The 14,440-nt window shown below is 55.2% G+C and overlaps 2 protein-coding genes and 1 non-coding gene across 5 annotated transcripts; all 3 read right to left on the bottom strand.

Annotated features, from left to right (window-relative positions):
* Positions 1–97: 97 nt before the first annotated feature.
* TRNAG-CCC (transfer RNA glycine (anticodon CCC)) lies at positions 98–168 on the bottom strand. The gene has a single exon. It is a non-coding gene; the product is annotated as a tRNA-Gly (tRNA).
* A 1,000-nt stretch (positions 169–1,168) lies between these two features.
* Positions 1,169–5,799, bottom strand: BSND (barttin CLCNK type accessory subunit beta). The gene is made up of 4 exons (XM_051801760.1): positions 5,465–5,799; positions 4,324–4,403; positions 3,714–3,956; positions 1,169–2,955 (listed from the first exon to the last, which is right to left on the bottom strand). The coding sequence occupies exons 1-4, from the start codon at positions 5,639–5,641 to the stop codon at positions 2,670–2,672; spliced, it is 786 nt and encodes a 261-aa protein (XP_051657720.1). The 5' UTR covers positions 5,642–5,799; the 3' UTR covers positions 1,169–2,669.
* A 694-nt stretch (positions 5,800–6,493) lies between these two features.
* TMEM61 (transmembrane protein 61) lies at positions 6,494–13,175 on the bottom strand. Of its 3 annotated transcripts, none has more exons than XM_051801815.1 (3): positions 13,096–13,165; positions 9,446–9,799; positions 6,494–7,453 (listed from the first exon to the last, which is right to left on the bottom strand). In XM_051801815.1, the coding sequence occupies exons 2-3, from the start codon at positions 9,796–9,798 to the stop codon at positions 7,168–7,170; spliced, it is 639 nt and encodes a 212-aa protein (XP_051657775.1). In that variant the 5' UTR covers position 9,799; positions 13,096–13,165; the 3' UTR covers positions 6,494–7,167. The 3 variants fall into 3 exon arrangements, with proteins under 3 accessions (XP_051657775.1, XP_051657766.1, XP_051657758.1); XM_051801806.1 differs by lacking the exon at positions 13,096–13,165 and adding an exon at positions 12,641–13,068 and having other exon boundaries at positions 6,495–7,453; positions 9,446–9,859; XM_051801798.1 differs by having other exon boundaries at positions 6,496–7,453; positions 9,446–9,859; positions 13,096–13,175.
* Between the last annotated feature and the right edge of the window lie 1,265 nt (positions 13,176–14,440).

The following is a 14,440-nucleotide window of genomic DNA, read 5'->3' as shown; positions in this document are numbered from 1 at the left end:
AACCACGGCACTCTCCGGGATGCTTCTGCGCAATTTACAGGAGTTTGGTGGTTCACTGATATGGTGCCACAAATCAAAGAAGGCCCACTTTGGTTACTGCACCAGCCGGGAATCGAACCCGGGTCGCAAGAATGGGAATCTTGCATGATACCACTACACCACTGGTGCGCTGATGTCACTGTCCCCCGCGGGCCCACAAGTGCACGGGCACCACCCACCCCACGTGGCTGCCCCTTCCTCTCCTCCATCGGCTCCCTGCCGCGGAGTCCCTGCGGGTGGGTGACACTCGTGGGCGGCGAGCGGGTGGTAATTCCTCCCCCCACCCCCAAAAGCCGGGCTGCTCGCTTAATGCCATGCAGGAATGTCCCGATTCCCACAATGTTTAACCTCGGCCGGCGCAGGAGCCGAGTCCTTCGGCTCAAGGATGCTGCGCCAGGGATGGGGGGACTCATCCAGCTGCGCAAAGGGTCCCCTGGGAGGGAGGGTCCAGACCCCGTGTCAGCCCCCTCCCCTGCCCCATCTGAAGAAATGCTTTTGGAAAGTAAATTTCTTTTGCCAAAAGCAGCAGTGAGTGCCAGGACATGAGATAGGACACCTCTCCTCTGAGGAAAGGCTGAAAGGGCTGGGAATGTTCAGCCTGGAGAAGGCTCCGGGAACACCTTGGAGCCCTTTTCAGTAGAGGGGGTGCAGGAGAGCTGGACAGACACTTCTGACTAAGGGCATGTAGTGATAGGACAAATGGGAATGGCTTCAAACTGAAAGAGGGCAGGTTTAGATTAGATATTAGGGAGAAATTCTTTACTGTAAAGGTGGTGAGGCACTGACACAGGTTTCCCAGAGAAACTGTGGCTGCCCCATCCCTGGAAACATTCAAGGCCAGGTTGGATGGGGCTTGGAGCAACCTGGTCTAGTGGAAGGTGTCCCTGCCCATGGCAGGGAGGTTGGACTAGATGGTCTTTAAAGGTCTCTCCCAATCCAAACTGTTCTATGCTTTTAGAGGCAAAAGCTTTCAGGTCTCTACCAGATTCCCACACTCCTTAGGAGCTAGTGACACAGAGTGACATCCTGCCCAGGCACCCTCTGAAACTCAGTGAGACACGGCCTCCTTCAAACAGTGTCCCTGCAGCTACCACACACACCCCCCACCAGGAAGGACAGGCAGGAGTACGTGTAACCGATTTGTTATTGCTTCCTCCCAGACAGCTGCTCTCACTCCTGTGGCAATGTTTGGCCAACACTGGAGCCTCCATTCCCCACCCTCCTGTTGCCTGTAAATACCTCGAGTGCGTAGGTGCTCCGTGCCCTTCTCCCTTGCTGCTTTGGTGATGCCAAGGTGAGTGAGGGGTGCAGTAACACCAGGAGGGGTGTCACAGGGGCCTGAAGCCCCAGGTAGAGGCGCTTCTTGCACACCCTGGACTGTACCAGCACAGAACTCCCTGATCAGCAGGGGAGCACAGGGAGCATCCTTCCAGGGCTCTCATGCTTCATCCTCCTTACACGATGGAGGACAGCTTTCCCTGTATTTTTGGGTTTGGGTGATTGGAACTAGATGATTTTTGAGCTCTCTTCCAGCCCAAACCATTCTGTAATTCTACAAAATTTGCAGAAGAGCTGCTGTGTCAGCACACATGTGCTCCCACGCCTCCTGGGGCCATGCCATGCACAGGCAGCATCCAGCCCAGTTTTCCCAAAACAGGGTGAGGGACTCTCAGAATCCCCACACTGTTAGATCTGCTGGTGGTTAGATCCAAACCCACCTCCCTGGGGAGGCTCAGCGACACAGATCCCCATGGTCTCAAGCAAATAAAGGGCACGCAGAGGTCACGACTCCCACCAGTGCTGCCATCTCTTCATGGTACAAGCAGTCTGGGGGAGTTGCTGTGTTATCTCTGTCGTGGTGACAAACCAGGCTTAGATCCATCAACATGGTTTGAAACAAATACTTATTATTCAGAGAGAGTTCGGGGATGGTGGGTGCCAGTGTCCGAGCCCACCCACAGCCCTGTGGTTGTTGACACTGACCCAGTGCAGGTGCCCAAAGTCACCACCTCAGGTGCCATCACCAGGGTTTTGGCTGAGCTGAATCCTCCTCTTTCTGCTCCCAATGGCACTGGAAGCTTGTCCTCGTGCAGAAAATGAAGGACAGCACAGTCTGTCACCTCCATCACCCCTCTCCCAACCGAGAGACATGAAGGCTGCCTGCTGCAGGAGTCTCAGGATCTGATTTTAATTTCAGGGGAGCTTGGATAAGTGGGAGAATGACTTTGAGGACATCTCTGCCTCATCAAGCCCACCTGGTGTGAGCACATCTTTACCCACCTAAACTTGATCCTGTTCCAAGCAGCAAAACTAATGCTTTTCCTTCCCAAGCACAGTATTTCTCCCAGATCCTGCCCAGCCCAGCTTCTCTGTGCCCATCCAAAGGGCTCCAGCGAGGGAGGCCTTGTCCTATATGCCCTGGAATTCAGGAGGCGGCAGTCCCCCATTTGAGTTTTGGGGGAATGAAAGCCTCCAGAAAGGCTGGGTGTGTCCAAGGGGTGCAGAAGCCTGGGGGACCTTCTGTGCTGCAGGCGCTGCACTTTTGGGGGCATCGCCTTTCCTCCAGGCCGTGATGTTTGCATCCCCTCCGTGAGATAAGTCCATGCCAAGTGGTCATTTTATCTGGGAAATCAGTTTTCAGGCTCAAAAACGCAGTCACTGTCCTTGAGCAGAGCATCTGGCTCCTCTTGGAGCCCATAATAAAGGTCATCCTCCTCCCCAGTGCCTTTGTGGGGGGATCCGGAGTGCTGTCCCCGCACTGGGGAGCTGGTCAGGGTGCAGCCAGAGCGAGCAGTGGATGGCAGGGTCCGGTTCTGTGGCGTGGGGGTGCCGGGCATGGAGCCCTCCAGTGATGGTGTGTCCATCTCCTCCAGGAGGGATGCCAGCGGTGCATCCCCCGGCGCCGGACGAGGGGGGCTGTGGGGACAGGGAGGGCTGATGGGTGGTGTGGGAGTTACACCAAACACAGCTGGGGTTTCCTTTGGAGCTGGTGGCTGCTGGAGCATTGCTCAGCCAGCATCCCAGCATCACCAGTCCCCTTGCTGGGTGGCTGGAGCACCCTGGGAGCACACTATCCCAGCCACCTCATGCATGCCTTTATAAGGACATCTGCCTGCCAGATTCCTTCTGCCCACGGGACAAAGTGGTGGCTGCCCTTGCCTTTACTGCATCCCAAGTGGAAAGCAGTGCACCCAATCCAGCTGCAGATGCATCCAAGTCCTACGCCCTGAGCCTGCATGGTTCACTCCATCACTTGCAAATCCCTTTGGGACCTCCCAAACCAGTTCTTGGATACATGGCATACAAACCAGATACATGGCATCTGGTTTGCTGGTCAAGTACTGGGCATCTCATTGCTACCAAAGTCTGACCAGAAACTTGGGGTTTATTCTGGTGAGGAATGTTATTTGTATTGATAAAATTAAAAGAAAATGCAAATTACAACCAAAGCCCATCCTGATTTCTTCCTGGGAAATAATTTGGTACAGAGACTCCCTGTGGGTTGAGACACCATCCAGGCTCCACAGAGGCTGGGGAGTCTGGGTACTCAGTGCTGTGTGAGCAGCAAAGATCCCTCTGCCTCCTTTCCCTCCCCTGGGAGGACCTGGTCTGATCCCTCCCATTTTCACCCTGCATCCCACCACTGCGACCCTGACCCCAAAAGCATCACATACCAGCTGCCTGCCACTGTTTCCAGATGAGGTGTCAGGTCTTGTGGGGGGTGTCCAGCACCCCCCAGCTCCCGGTGGACCTCTGCTTTGGCCTGCACTGCTGACTGGGACCAGCTGTGGGATCTGGGCTGTGCCGTGGGTGGGAGTGGAGTTGAGCCCACTGCCTGCTTCTGGATCTGCTCATAGGATGGCAGGCTCTTCTCATAGGTGCTGGTGGCCTCTTGGTCAGGGCAGGGAGCAACCAAGCTGTGGGCAAAGGAATAACAGGGTGCTGAGCAGGACCTGGACCCCATGGAGCTGGAAGATCCTCAGGCACTTGCACAGAGGGCTCCATCAGTTGAGGGAGTGGCTTTAGAGGCTACCAAGGCCACATCACTCCCCACACCAGCAGCAGAGCCAATGGGTCCTTGAAGGGGATACCCACAGCTGCACAGCCAGATGCTTGGCATCCCCCAGCATCACTCGGGCTCCAGCCTTGGGATGGCTCAGACATCCCTTGCCTGCCCCACCCTGGCTCCTGCTTGGCATTTTGTGCTGCAATCAGTGCAGTCTCAAACACTGCCCTCATCCCCAGGGCACACCCATAGCTCTGTGTGCAGATTTTGGGACCCACCCGATGTCCTTCTGTGGCAGCACCGTGGGTTTGTGGTCCAGGAACCGCTCAGCCTCAGGGTCCACAGGAATGAATGTTATCTGGGGGAAAAAGGAAGGAAGAGCCCAGGGGCTGTGCTGGGCACACTCGACCCTCCTTAGTGGTAAAAGGGCCGGAGTGCCCTTTCAGCTGGGTTTAGAGTGTTTTCCCACCACATTTTGATGTCTTGATTGGAAGTGGGCTTTTTTGGGCAAAATCAGTAAGGGATGAATGAATCCAGCACAGCTTTTTTCCCCAGTGGAGTCACACATGTCTCCAAGCCCAGAGCAGGTCCCAGGGCCCACAGGGGAGGTCAGTGGTCAGGGACAACACTGAGGGTGCCCTATCCTTGAGCCCCAAGCACAGCAGCAAAGCCACATCTCCCTCCTCACTAGGGTTGAGCTCAGCTTTGGGGAGTAACTGGGATCAGCTTCACCCCAATCCCAGGAAACACAGCCAGTTTCAGAGGTCCCAGCTGGCCCCAGGTCCTGAGGTCACCGTGCCACATTTTGGAGGGTAGCCAAGTTGTTGACAGGCAGTGCCCAGAGCAGTGCCACAGCCACCCTCTCCTTTGAAAAAACCCTTTTCTGCTAGACCCGTTTCCCAGGGCAGGGACACGTGGCTGCTCTCCGTGCTGGCAGTGCCCTTTGCCAAGGAGACTGGCAGGTGAGGGCTGGGCTGTGGGGGGCCAGGACCCTCCAACATCCTTGGCCTTGACAGTCTTTTCTTGGAAGTTCTGGGAGCCTGCCAAGCCTCAGGCCCAATGAAGGGGCTAGTTTGGGAAGGGTTTGCATGGGAGAGATAAACACAAGTTTATTTCCTTGGGATTATTCCCTGCTGCCTGTTTGGAAGCAAAGCACCAGGCTCTGGGGTTTGAAGGGTGCAGGAGTACAGAGGGGCGAGGGACAAGGGGCTACATCCTGCAGGCATCAGCAGGCCATGAGCATCCCACACCAATAATCCCTCCTCCAGATCACTCCAGCTGGTATCTGCTGCTATCTCACCCCATGGATGGGGAAGTTGAGACACAGCCCAAGGCTGCACATCCACAGCAGCCGAAGCCCCCCAAACCCAGCTAAGCCCCCAAGCCCCCCAAAGCACTCAGCAGCAGGATGGATCCTACCTTTGGGTAGCACTGGCACATGCTCCAGGTGATGCCCACGGCTACGAGCATCACACCCAGGACGCAGAAGGTGATGTAGATGTGGGGCTTTTCCACACTCATGATGAAAATTCCCGTCATCACCAGGAAGAAACCCAAGATGATGAACCCGTAACGGAAGGTCTTCTCCTCCGCCATGGGCTCTGGGTGGGAGAGACAGGAAGGAGAGATGCCAGGGAGCCCGTTTACCTGCCACTGCTGCCCGCTGAGCACACCTGCAGGGTAAGGCAAGGAGTGGTTTCTCTTTCCGGAGGCTGCCAGGAGCTGAGGATCAGCTGCACGCTAACCTGGTCCTGCCCAGGGCTGAGCCAGCCAGTTTTTAGTGGGTTTGTAATGAATGCAAACACTGACCTGCCATTCACACTCCAGTGAAGCCGCCCGGCACGTGTCCACGTAACCTTCCCTGCGGGCACCCCATGCCTGGGGAAGGGACAGGGAGGGAGAGGGGGCCATGGCAGTGGAGACAGGAACCTGGAGAGTGGCTGATCCTGTTGGGATTTTCCCAGCCCTGGGCACTGAAGCTGGACTTGGCCATAAACTGGAGCTGGCAGAGGCCCAAATAAGGGGTATATCAGGGTGCAGCACGTTCTCAAGGACTGCAGAGCTGCAACAGGGAAGGAGGGAGTGCTCCATGGTCTTTCTGGAGGCCCATGGGTTTGGAACATCCCTTGTCTTTCTCCGGCTGAGTGCTAAGGCTGCTTCATTGGGCAGCGGGTGGGCTACAAAGGGGGGACTAAAGCCAGGGAAGGATGGAGTGGGGTTGGTCCTCCCAGGGGCAGTGAGGACAGAATATCCCTGTGCCCTTTGTTCGCTTAAGTTGGAGCTGGAGTGTTAGGTGTCCCCTTCCCAAAACATATCCAACAGCTAGACAGTGTTGGTGGCTTTAGTTAGCCTTCGTTTTATTCCCTTACTTTCCAGCACATGTGGGAGCACATACAAATAATTATATTATAAGCAATATGTTGTACGTGGCTATGGCTCCAAACCCAGGGCAGCCCATTGTTTTGGTGGGATGGAGGAACCGGCAGTGGCCCCCACAGCTGCTGGCCTTTCCTCTGGGCAAGGCTGCAAACCCACCCATGGTGTGCAGGGAGGGGGCTATGTGCTCAGGATGGGTCTTTATAGGATGCCGTCTGAAATGCCAAGTGCACTTGGATGCCCTGACCACACACATGAGCCACTGAGCATCTCTACACTACATGAAGTCAGGCGTGGGAAGTCAGTACATCGGGAAGTAAGGTGGAAGGGATGGAGGTAGGGCCAGAAGGGGCACTGCAAAGGCAGAGGAGCAAATGGGGCGGCACAGAGCTGGGTTTTCTCTGGCCAGATTCCTCGTTCTCTGCTGCAGTTTTTATTATTGAGTGGGCAGCCTGAAAGGAGCTCCCAAGGGTGGGGCAGAGCAGGGAACACAAAGCATCTGCAACCAACAGCGGTTTTATTAAAAATATGAAGGCTTTCAAACATGCCAGTTACCCCCAATGCTTTGAATGCATCACCCACAGGACCCGCAATCCCAACAGCCCTGGATTGATAGCTCAGAAAGCCCGGCTGACCCTTTCCCCTCCTCCCCCACCCTCCTCTCCTCCCCACAAAGGAAGGGGCTCAGTTTAAAGCTGAGGGACTGGGGAGCCACCCACAGAGTCATGGCCCTTGCTGCCCCCAGCTCAGACCCCTCGGACATTGATGTTTTCATAGCTGGGGGGAGGCGTTGCCTGCGGCTCCTCGGGGTGCAGGGTCTCCAGCCAGGACGGGCTGGGGCGGAACAAGGCGCTGTCGGAGGAGCTGCGCCGGCGGCCACCCTGCCAGCTCTCATCCTCCTCCAGGTAGTGGTACAGGGGCGGCGTGAGATCCTCCTTCCTCCTCGGGGGCTGGACATAGGCCAGGGCACCGTGGGCAGGTCTGCAGGTCAGGGCTTCTTCATAGGTGGGGATGGCACTGGCATCCCAGTTGCTGTGAGGAAAGAAGAAACCCAGCAGCACACACCATCATCCAGAGCATCCCAGCACCCAATAACTGGACCACCCCAGTACTTGCCAACTGGAGTATCCCTGTGCCCTGTCAACCAGAACCATCCCAGTGTCCCATCAACCAGAGCATCCCAGTGCCTGTCAATTGCAGCATCCAAACACCCCTTCAACCCCATCTAAGCATGATGGACACATATACTGGAGACAGCACATCAGCAGGTTTTGCATGCCCAGGATCAAGGGATGACCAAGGTGGGGAGCCATGCAGGAGGAAGGGCATTATCAATCAGACCTTGCGACAAGGTCCCATAGGCAGAAGAGCACCTCCATCACCTGCCTAATCCCAAATTCACTCCTTAGTCACAGAGGCTGCCAGTAGCCAAGGAAGCAGTTTGCCACAAACGTCTGGGCAAGGGGCAGCAATCCCGGTTCAATGCGGTCACACTAAACTCTTGTGCCTGCCGGAGCCCTCCATGCACCAGCCAAGCCTGGTGTCACTTCCAGCAGTGCTTTGCTGAGCAAACACAGCTTGTGTACAGGGAAAACCTTTGGACAACCTTTGCCCTGTGCAGGGTCCTGCTTGGCACCCTATGGAACTGTGCAGCCCAGAGCCGGGGAGGCTGTGAAAGCAACTCATCGTTGCAGATGAAATCCAGCACAGTGCATTGGGGAGGTGGTGGGCATCGCAGAGCACAGCTGGTCCAAAGGAAAAGCTGCAATGTTCTACAGGGGTGCCTCCATCCTGAACTCTTGGCAGCTCCCTGTCCCAGACAGACCACCTTGGGCTTCTGTGCTCACAATTTTGCCAGCCTCAGTTTGCATGGGGATGTTGTCTTGGAAATGCAGAGAGAAGGATTTATCCCAGCACAGCATGCTTTGCTGGGGCTGGAGGAGCTGTCACAGCACCAACAGTGCCAGGGCACTGTGTCCCATCCAGCGTGGAAGTCGGAAGCTCAGGGAAAGGGACATTCCCCATGGGGGCACAGCAAAGCTCTCCACGGGAGGTGAAACTTCTCCCCAGAGTACCCAGACTGGATCACAATCTCACAGATACTCAGATGGGCACTGAAACCCCGGGAGAACCAGGAACGTGCCTCCCACTCCAACTGAAATTTTATGGTTTAATGTTCTTAAGAGTTTCTTTTAGTGCTGCTTTTCCCTGGAGACTGATTTATGCTGGAGCCAAGATCTTTGCTGTGACCCCATAAAACAGCACTGGGAAGGGCCGGCTGGCTCCATTTCCACTGCAGCCTCTGGGGAAAAAAATAAATCTTTTGAGCAAGAAACTTTTAAATTAAGAAGTGATCTTCACACTGGAAGAGTCTGGGGCCCAAAAAGCAGCAGTGGTGTTCAGGGTGAGGAGCATTTCTACACCCCAAAATAGGCTTTGTAGAAGGACCCTCTAACAACACTCTTGACACCATTCCAAGGATTATTTTCCTTATTTTTTTTCTTTTAAGTCCCTTTTAACACAGATTTGGCTTCCCTTAAAGATGGCATAAACACCCTCATCTTTATACAGCATTGCAGACCTGAGAGACCAGGGCAGGATTCAACAGCTGGAGGTCTGGGTGACCTCCCCACCCCCAAATTCAAACCTTCTGCCAGAAAACCAATGTAGTCTTCTGCTTGGTGGCTCTGCTAAGGAGATGTTGCCTCCCTCTGTGATGGCCCTGCAGGGCAAGGAGAGCTGGATGCAGCCAAGCTGGCCACGGGTGCAGCCAGTGTAGGCAGACGGGGGCTGGCAGGGAGGGAGAGTGGATGCTCAGGTTGACACTAATGAGCAAGAGCATCTGCTCAGGAGCAGGAGGAGAGCACAGACCGGGGTCTGAGCAGTGGCTGGCAGTGCGGATGTGTTGTTGCTCCTGTAAGCTCACCAGCAAGCCAGTCTGGGAGCAGGCTCAGGCACACGGGACAGCCAAGACCACCCTCCACTTCTGCCCACCCAAGCACCGCACAGGGACGTGGCACCCACCTGCAGTTCCACTTCTCCGGGGGCTCCGCGGTGAAGTACTGCAGGTCCCTGGGGAAATGGTACTGGTAGCGGCGGGAGACCACCCTGGTGTTGGCTTTCACGGACCAGAGGAGGCCGAAGAGGAGGAGGATGCCACCGATACCGCAGCAGAAGAAGCTGACAGAGCGGAGCAGGGCGCTGGAGGAGGAGGAGCTGGGAACTGCCTCGGCTTCCCGGGGAGGCAGGAGGCGAGTCCCGCTGCCAGCCGATGAGCCGACCTCCCCGTCACTCCACCAGGCAAAGCACAGCGTTCCTGTCACCAGCAGCACGGCCCCGATGATGGTCAGGCCATAGCGGAAAGAGGCAGCTGCCATCCTTCAGAAGGAGATTTTAGGAGGGAAGAAGAGCGAGACAAGGCATGAGAGAGCCCACGTCCTGCAAGACAAGAAGGGGGCAAAGTTTGAGCAGGACAAGGTTGTGGAAGACCTGTCAGAGGAGAAAATGACTGAGCTAGGACCTCTACAGGGAGTGCAGCCTCTTTAGCTACTTACTACTGACCATCAGAAAGGGCATTTCCACCACCTCAGACGGGAAGCCCTTGGGCAGAGCAAAGCCAGTGCGGTTTGAACAAATAAACTTCCCAACAGCCTCATAAAAACATCCTCAATTTCAAGAAACAACACAGCAGTCCCACAGAGGCTGGGTGGGAACTCCAACCAGGGCAGCTCTGGAGGCTTTCATAGCTCTTGTCTTTGGGTTTTATTCCAGATTTCTTCCCAAGCTTGGCAGAATGCCAGCTGGGTTTCTGATCAAAGCACAGCTTATGGAAGAGGTTAGGGTCAGCTCCAGCGCACACCTTCTCAGGTCCATGTCAAGATCAATCCCACAGGTGTTATCACAACCTTCACCCTCCCTATCAAGTGTGGTTTCTCCCTGCTGGGTGGCCCTTCTCAGCTAAACGTCACATGCAGAGAGCAACCATGCTTCCCTGGTGCTGGAAAATTTGGGGAGGGAGACCTGGTTTCTGATCTCTGTGGGGCTCTCACTCCTCATTGCTTTTTCCAGCAACAGAGAGCATCTGCTCCCTGGGCTTGTGCATCCCCAGCTCCCAGCCAACCGACTGAGGCAGAGGCAGAGAGGTCCCACCAAATCCCCTCTGGCCCTGCCCAGCAAGAAGATTCAGGTTCAGCTCCTATTTCTTGAAGGACAAAAAGCTTTGGACCATGTGGGAATTGAGCACCCAACCCCCCAGACAGATTCAGTCTTGAGTAACTCTATTTTGAGGGTTTCTCATGGTGGTAGTGCCAGTGGAGAGCCTGCACAGCCAGGAAGGAATTGGGGCTCAAGCACAGAGGTGGATGGACAGATGGATGATCTACACTCGGCTGTCACCTCTGCACTCGTCGCTTTGCCTGTGTGTCAGTAACATGAAGATAATGTGGTGGCTTTGGTCTCCATTCCTCCAGGCAGGGCTCACCTCCAAGAGTGGGGACTTAAATTGTACTCTGAGGTCTGGAAGTGCTGAGCCAGAGCTAGGTAGGGAGCAAAAGTCCAGCATGGACTTGATGTGATCAAGGTCAGGTGGAATCATATTATTTGAAGCCATTATTTATCAGATGGGCCCACTAAATGGAAAGTCAAATTACTTTGTAGTGAAAGAAACACTATCTGATCTAATCTATGTTTAATGAAGGAATTGGATGAGAAGTGGGATTTGGGAAGCCTGCAGGAAAGCAGTACACTCCAGCTCTTGTCCCAGGGTCATGAGCCCAAATTGTCACTCAGGCAGCTGCAGTCACCTACTGGGAATGAGGTCACGTTCCTGGGGTGGGAGAAGACAGAGCTTCCACCCATAACAGGGGGACATGTTAGGATGCTCCCTCCTGAATGGCAGGGGATTGGCTGAGCTGAGACAGAGCAGGAACTGTTGGAGATGGTATTAGATGCTATTAGGGATCAGCATCTCCACTCCATGACTAAACACAAGCGGGACACAACAGAAGAACTAGACTCATGTTGCCTTGCAGCAGGAGATGCTCAGGGGAGTGCAAGGACACTACTGACCCATGAATGCAGCTCCTTTGGAGAGCAATGCATTTTCATGGAAAAATTTCAGCTAATATTATTTAAGGAAAAAAAACATGACCCAAAAAACCCTACAGCAAAGCTTTCAATCCAACTGCTTGGAAATGTCAGGTCACTCCAAACTGAAAGCCTGGATTGAACCAGCACCAAGAATTGAAACGTTCAACTTCTGCAACTCTTCTCATTTTGGGGTCAGACTGGTGAGGTTTGGGAGATGCTTTGAGTTCCCTGGTGAGGTTTGGGATATGCTGTGATTCCCCTGCCTGGGCACAGGGAATTTTGCTGCCTGCGGCACTGTGCACATCTGGGAGCGCTGGCAGCAAGGGGGAGGCGGAGGGAAGGCGGAGAGCCTCTGGGAGGTGATGGATTGACAGCTCAAGAGAATAAACCCTTCTCTCTTGACAAAACCAGCACAGCTCGGGGAGCAGCGCTGAAAGCTCCTCCAAACTACCCACATGTGCTCCCGCAGCACGTGTGCGGGGGCAGCTCCTCCGAGCTGGGTGGCACTGCCATCACTGGGTGACATTGCAGCTGTGCCATCCCCTTGCCAAATCCCTTCTTGTGTTTCCACAGCTCTCCTGAACCTCTCTAAAAGACCCACAATGTTTTCTCAGCACATCAGCCTCTGGAAGAAGAGTCTGAAGGAGCAAGGCCAGGGCAGGACCTGAGTCCCTGATCCTCCAGCCTCTTCTGGCTCCACTCCCGGAGCACTCAGCATCCCGCACAGCACCTCTCCTGGTGAGCATTCCCAGCACACTTTCACAGAGGGGCTGTCCCTCCAAGGAGGCAACTGTTGGCTCCCCAACACCGGTCTCCACCCGCCAAGCCACCCTGACATTTTGTTCTGCTGTCTCCTCCTTTGACCTGCTCTGAAATAGTTTTCCGGGGAATAGATTTGCACGTTGCATGTACACACAGATATGAATGTTGATAGTTTACATAGTTCCACTGAGATGCTGAGAATAGCAGCCCCCATATAAAGTTATGCAGATGGTGATTCATGAGGTCTACTAAGCATTACTCAGAAAAACGCTCTTTTCTAGCGACATAAGAAAAGAAAAGAGTTTTGAACCTCTCCCACTGCTATCAAGTAGAAATCCACCTCCAGACCCATCCCTCCATGGCACTTACGGACTGTCCTTCCACGCGGGGCTGGAGAGCTTTAGTTGCGGATGGAACGCCGGGAAGAGATGCGCCAGAGAGTGAGCATGTCATTAGGGAGATCCCTTACTGCCTCTATCCAAATTTGCTTTTTTTTTTGTTATTGCTATTAGTGAGGGTTTGGTCTCCATCCAAAGCAAAGTAACAGTGACGCTTTGGAAGAGCATCCGAGACATCTGGTGCACTCTGCCTCCCGAAGCAGGTTCGGACAGAGGGGAAGCACATGCCTCCCCCCCGCCCTGTGTCCCCTGCCAGGCTTTGGGACGAAGCCTGAGCATCGTTCCCTCTAAGGTGGCCGATCCCGGCGGTACCCCCAGGGCTCTCTTCCCGCCGCGGCCGGTGCCCGCACCTCCTCTCCCCTGCGGCACAGCGCCCAGCCGGGGGTGCCGCGTCCCCCCGAGCCCCCCGCCCCGTGCCGTACTCACCGCCGCGCCAGCCCCGCTCCGGCCGAGCGGCGGCTCCGCCGAGCGCGGCCCGCGGGGCGGGCGGGGCCGGGGGCGGGCGGGGGGCGGTGGCGGCTCGGGGCGGGCAGGGATCGGCGCTCCCTCCCGGCACGGCACGGCCCGGAGGGGCGGGCAGTCCCGGCTCCCCTCAGCGCCGTCCCGCTCCCGTCCCGTCCTATCCCATCCTATCCCTTCCTATCCCGTCCCGTCCCGTCGGTGTGCGGGGCTCCCGAGAGCTCCGGGCTTCCCCTGTGGTTGGGACACGGTCCTGCCCTGTGGAAGACACTGCCCCACGGGTGGGACATCACTGTCCTATGGGTGGGACACCCACGCTGCAGCACAGGAGGATCTCTGCCCCAAGCTTGCTTTGTGACCGCTTTAGTTCTCCTCACCTCTCTGTCAAATGCCAGTATTGTCCCTTTCCTCCGTTCGTGAAATGGTTTGGGTTGGGCGGGACCTTTAAAGGCGATCTAGTTCAACGTCCCTGCAATGACCAGAGATTCTTTCAACTAAGTCAGGCTGCTCAGAGCCCTATTCCATCTGGCCTTGAATTTTTCAGGAATGGGGCATCCATCACCTTTTTGGGCAACCTGTGCCAGTGTGTCACCAACTTCACTGTAAAAAAATCTCTTCTTTATATCTAATCTGAATAAACCCTCTTTCGTTTAAAACCATTACCCTGCAGCACTCATGAGAACACCTGGATATTAAACAAGCTGAGGGTGCTCTGATCTGAGTTTCAGGATGGTTGGTATGATGGCATCTGGTTTCACACACAATTCCTCATCACAGAGCTGGAGGGAGATTTGATCAAGAGCTGCCATGCCATGCTGTGCAATGAATGTGCATCTCACAGATCCATCACGCTGCTCTTGGGCTGCAGCTGAGCACTGCTGACAGGCAAAGCCATTTCTATGGATACCCTTGGCTGCTTGCAGCTCCTCACCTCACTGGCTCAAAACCAGCTCAGGGTTTACCCACACAGGCTGCAGGGACTGATGCAAAGCCCTGTTGTGGAATTCATATCAGCTTCATACATGCTTAGAAGCCATTCAGCCCAGCTGAGAAAATGTGGCTGTACAGCCCCATTTACCTGAAGACACTGTGGAGTTATACAAATGGTAAACTGAGGCACGAGGAGGGCTGGTTCACACAGGGCTGGCCCTGCAGCAAGTTGAGTCTCCATCACAGAGGAACATGGGGCAGGGATCCCCAAGGCCAGCACCCCAGTGTGGCCTCAGCCCCCGGGCTGGATGCAGTAAGGTTCTCGAGCCTCATGGTGCAATCCCTGACAATAAATCCTAGGTGTCCTCCAAATACCATGGTT

The sequence above is a fragment of the Manacus candei genome, unplaced genomic scaffold (genome assembly GCF_025592945.1).
Source record: "Manacus candei isolate 608988 ecotype Guabito, Panama unplaced genomic scaffold, ASM2559294v1 h1tg000005l, whole genome shotgun sequence".
In the NCBI taxonomy this organism is placed as follows: Eukaryota; Metazoa; Chordata; class Aves; order Passeriformes; family Pipridae; genus Manacus; species Manacus candei.
This window is presented reverse-complemented; position numbering and strand designations above follow the sequence as displayed.

Bases quoted from the DNA above. Each gene is read 5' to 3' on its own strand.
- TMEM61 (XM_051801798.1), bottom strand. From the start codon at position 9,798: ATGGCAGCTGCCTCTTTCCGCTATGGCCTGACCATCATCGGGGCCGTG. The intron at 7,454-9,445 runs GTGGGTGCCACG...CTTTCCTCACAG, and splicing joins CCGGAGAAGTGGAACTGCAG to CAACTGGGATGCCAGTGCCA.
- BSND (XM_051801760.1), bottom strand. From the start codon at position 5,641: ATGGCGGAGGAGAAGACCTTCCGTTACGGGTTCATCATCTTGGGTTTC. The intron at 4,404-5,464 runs GTAGGATCCATC...TTTTTCCCCCAG, and splicing joins TGTGCCAGTGCTACCCAAAG to ATAACATTCATTCCTGTGGA. The intron at 2,956-3,713 runs GTATGTGATGCT...CTGTCCCCACAG, and splicing joins GAAACAGTGGCAGGCAGCTG to CCCCCCTCGTCCGGCGCCGG.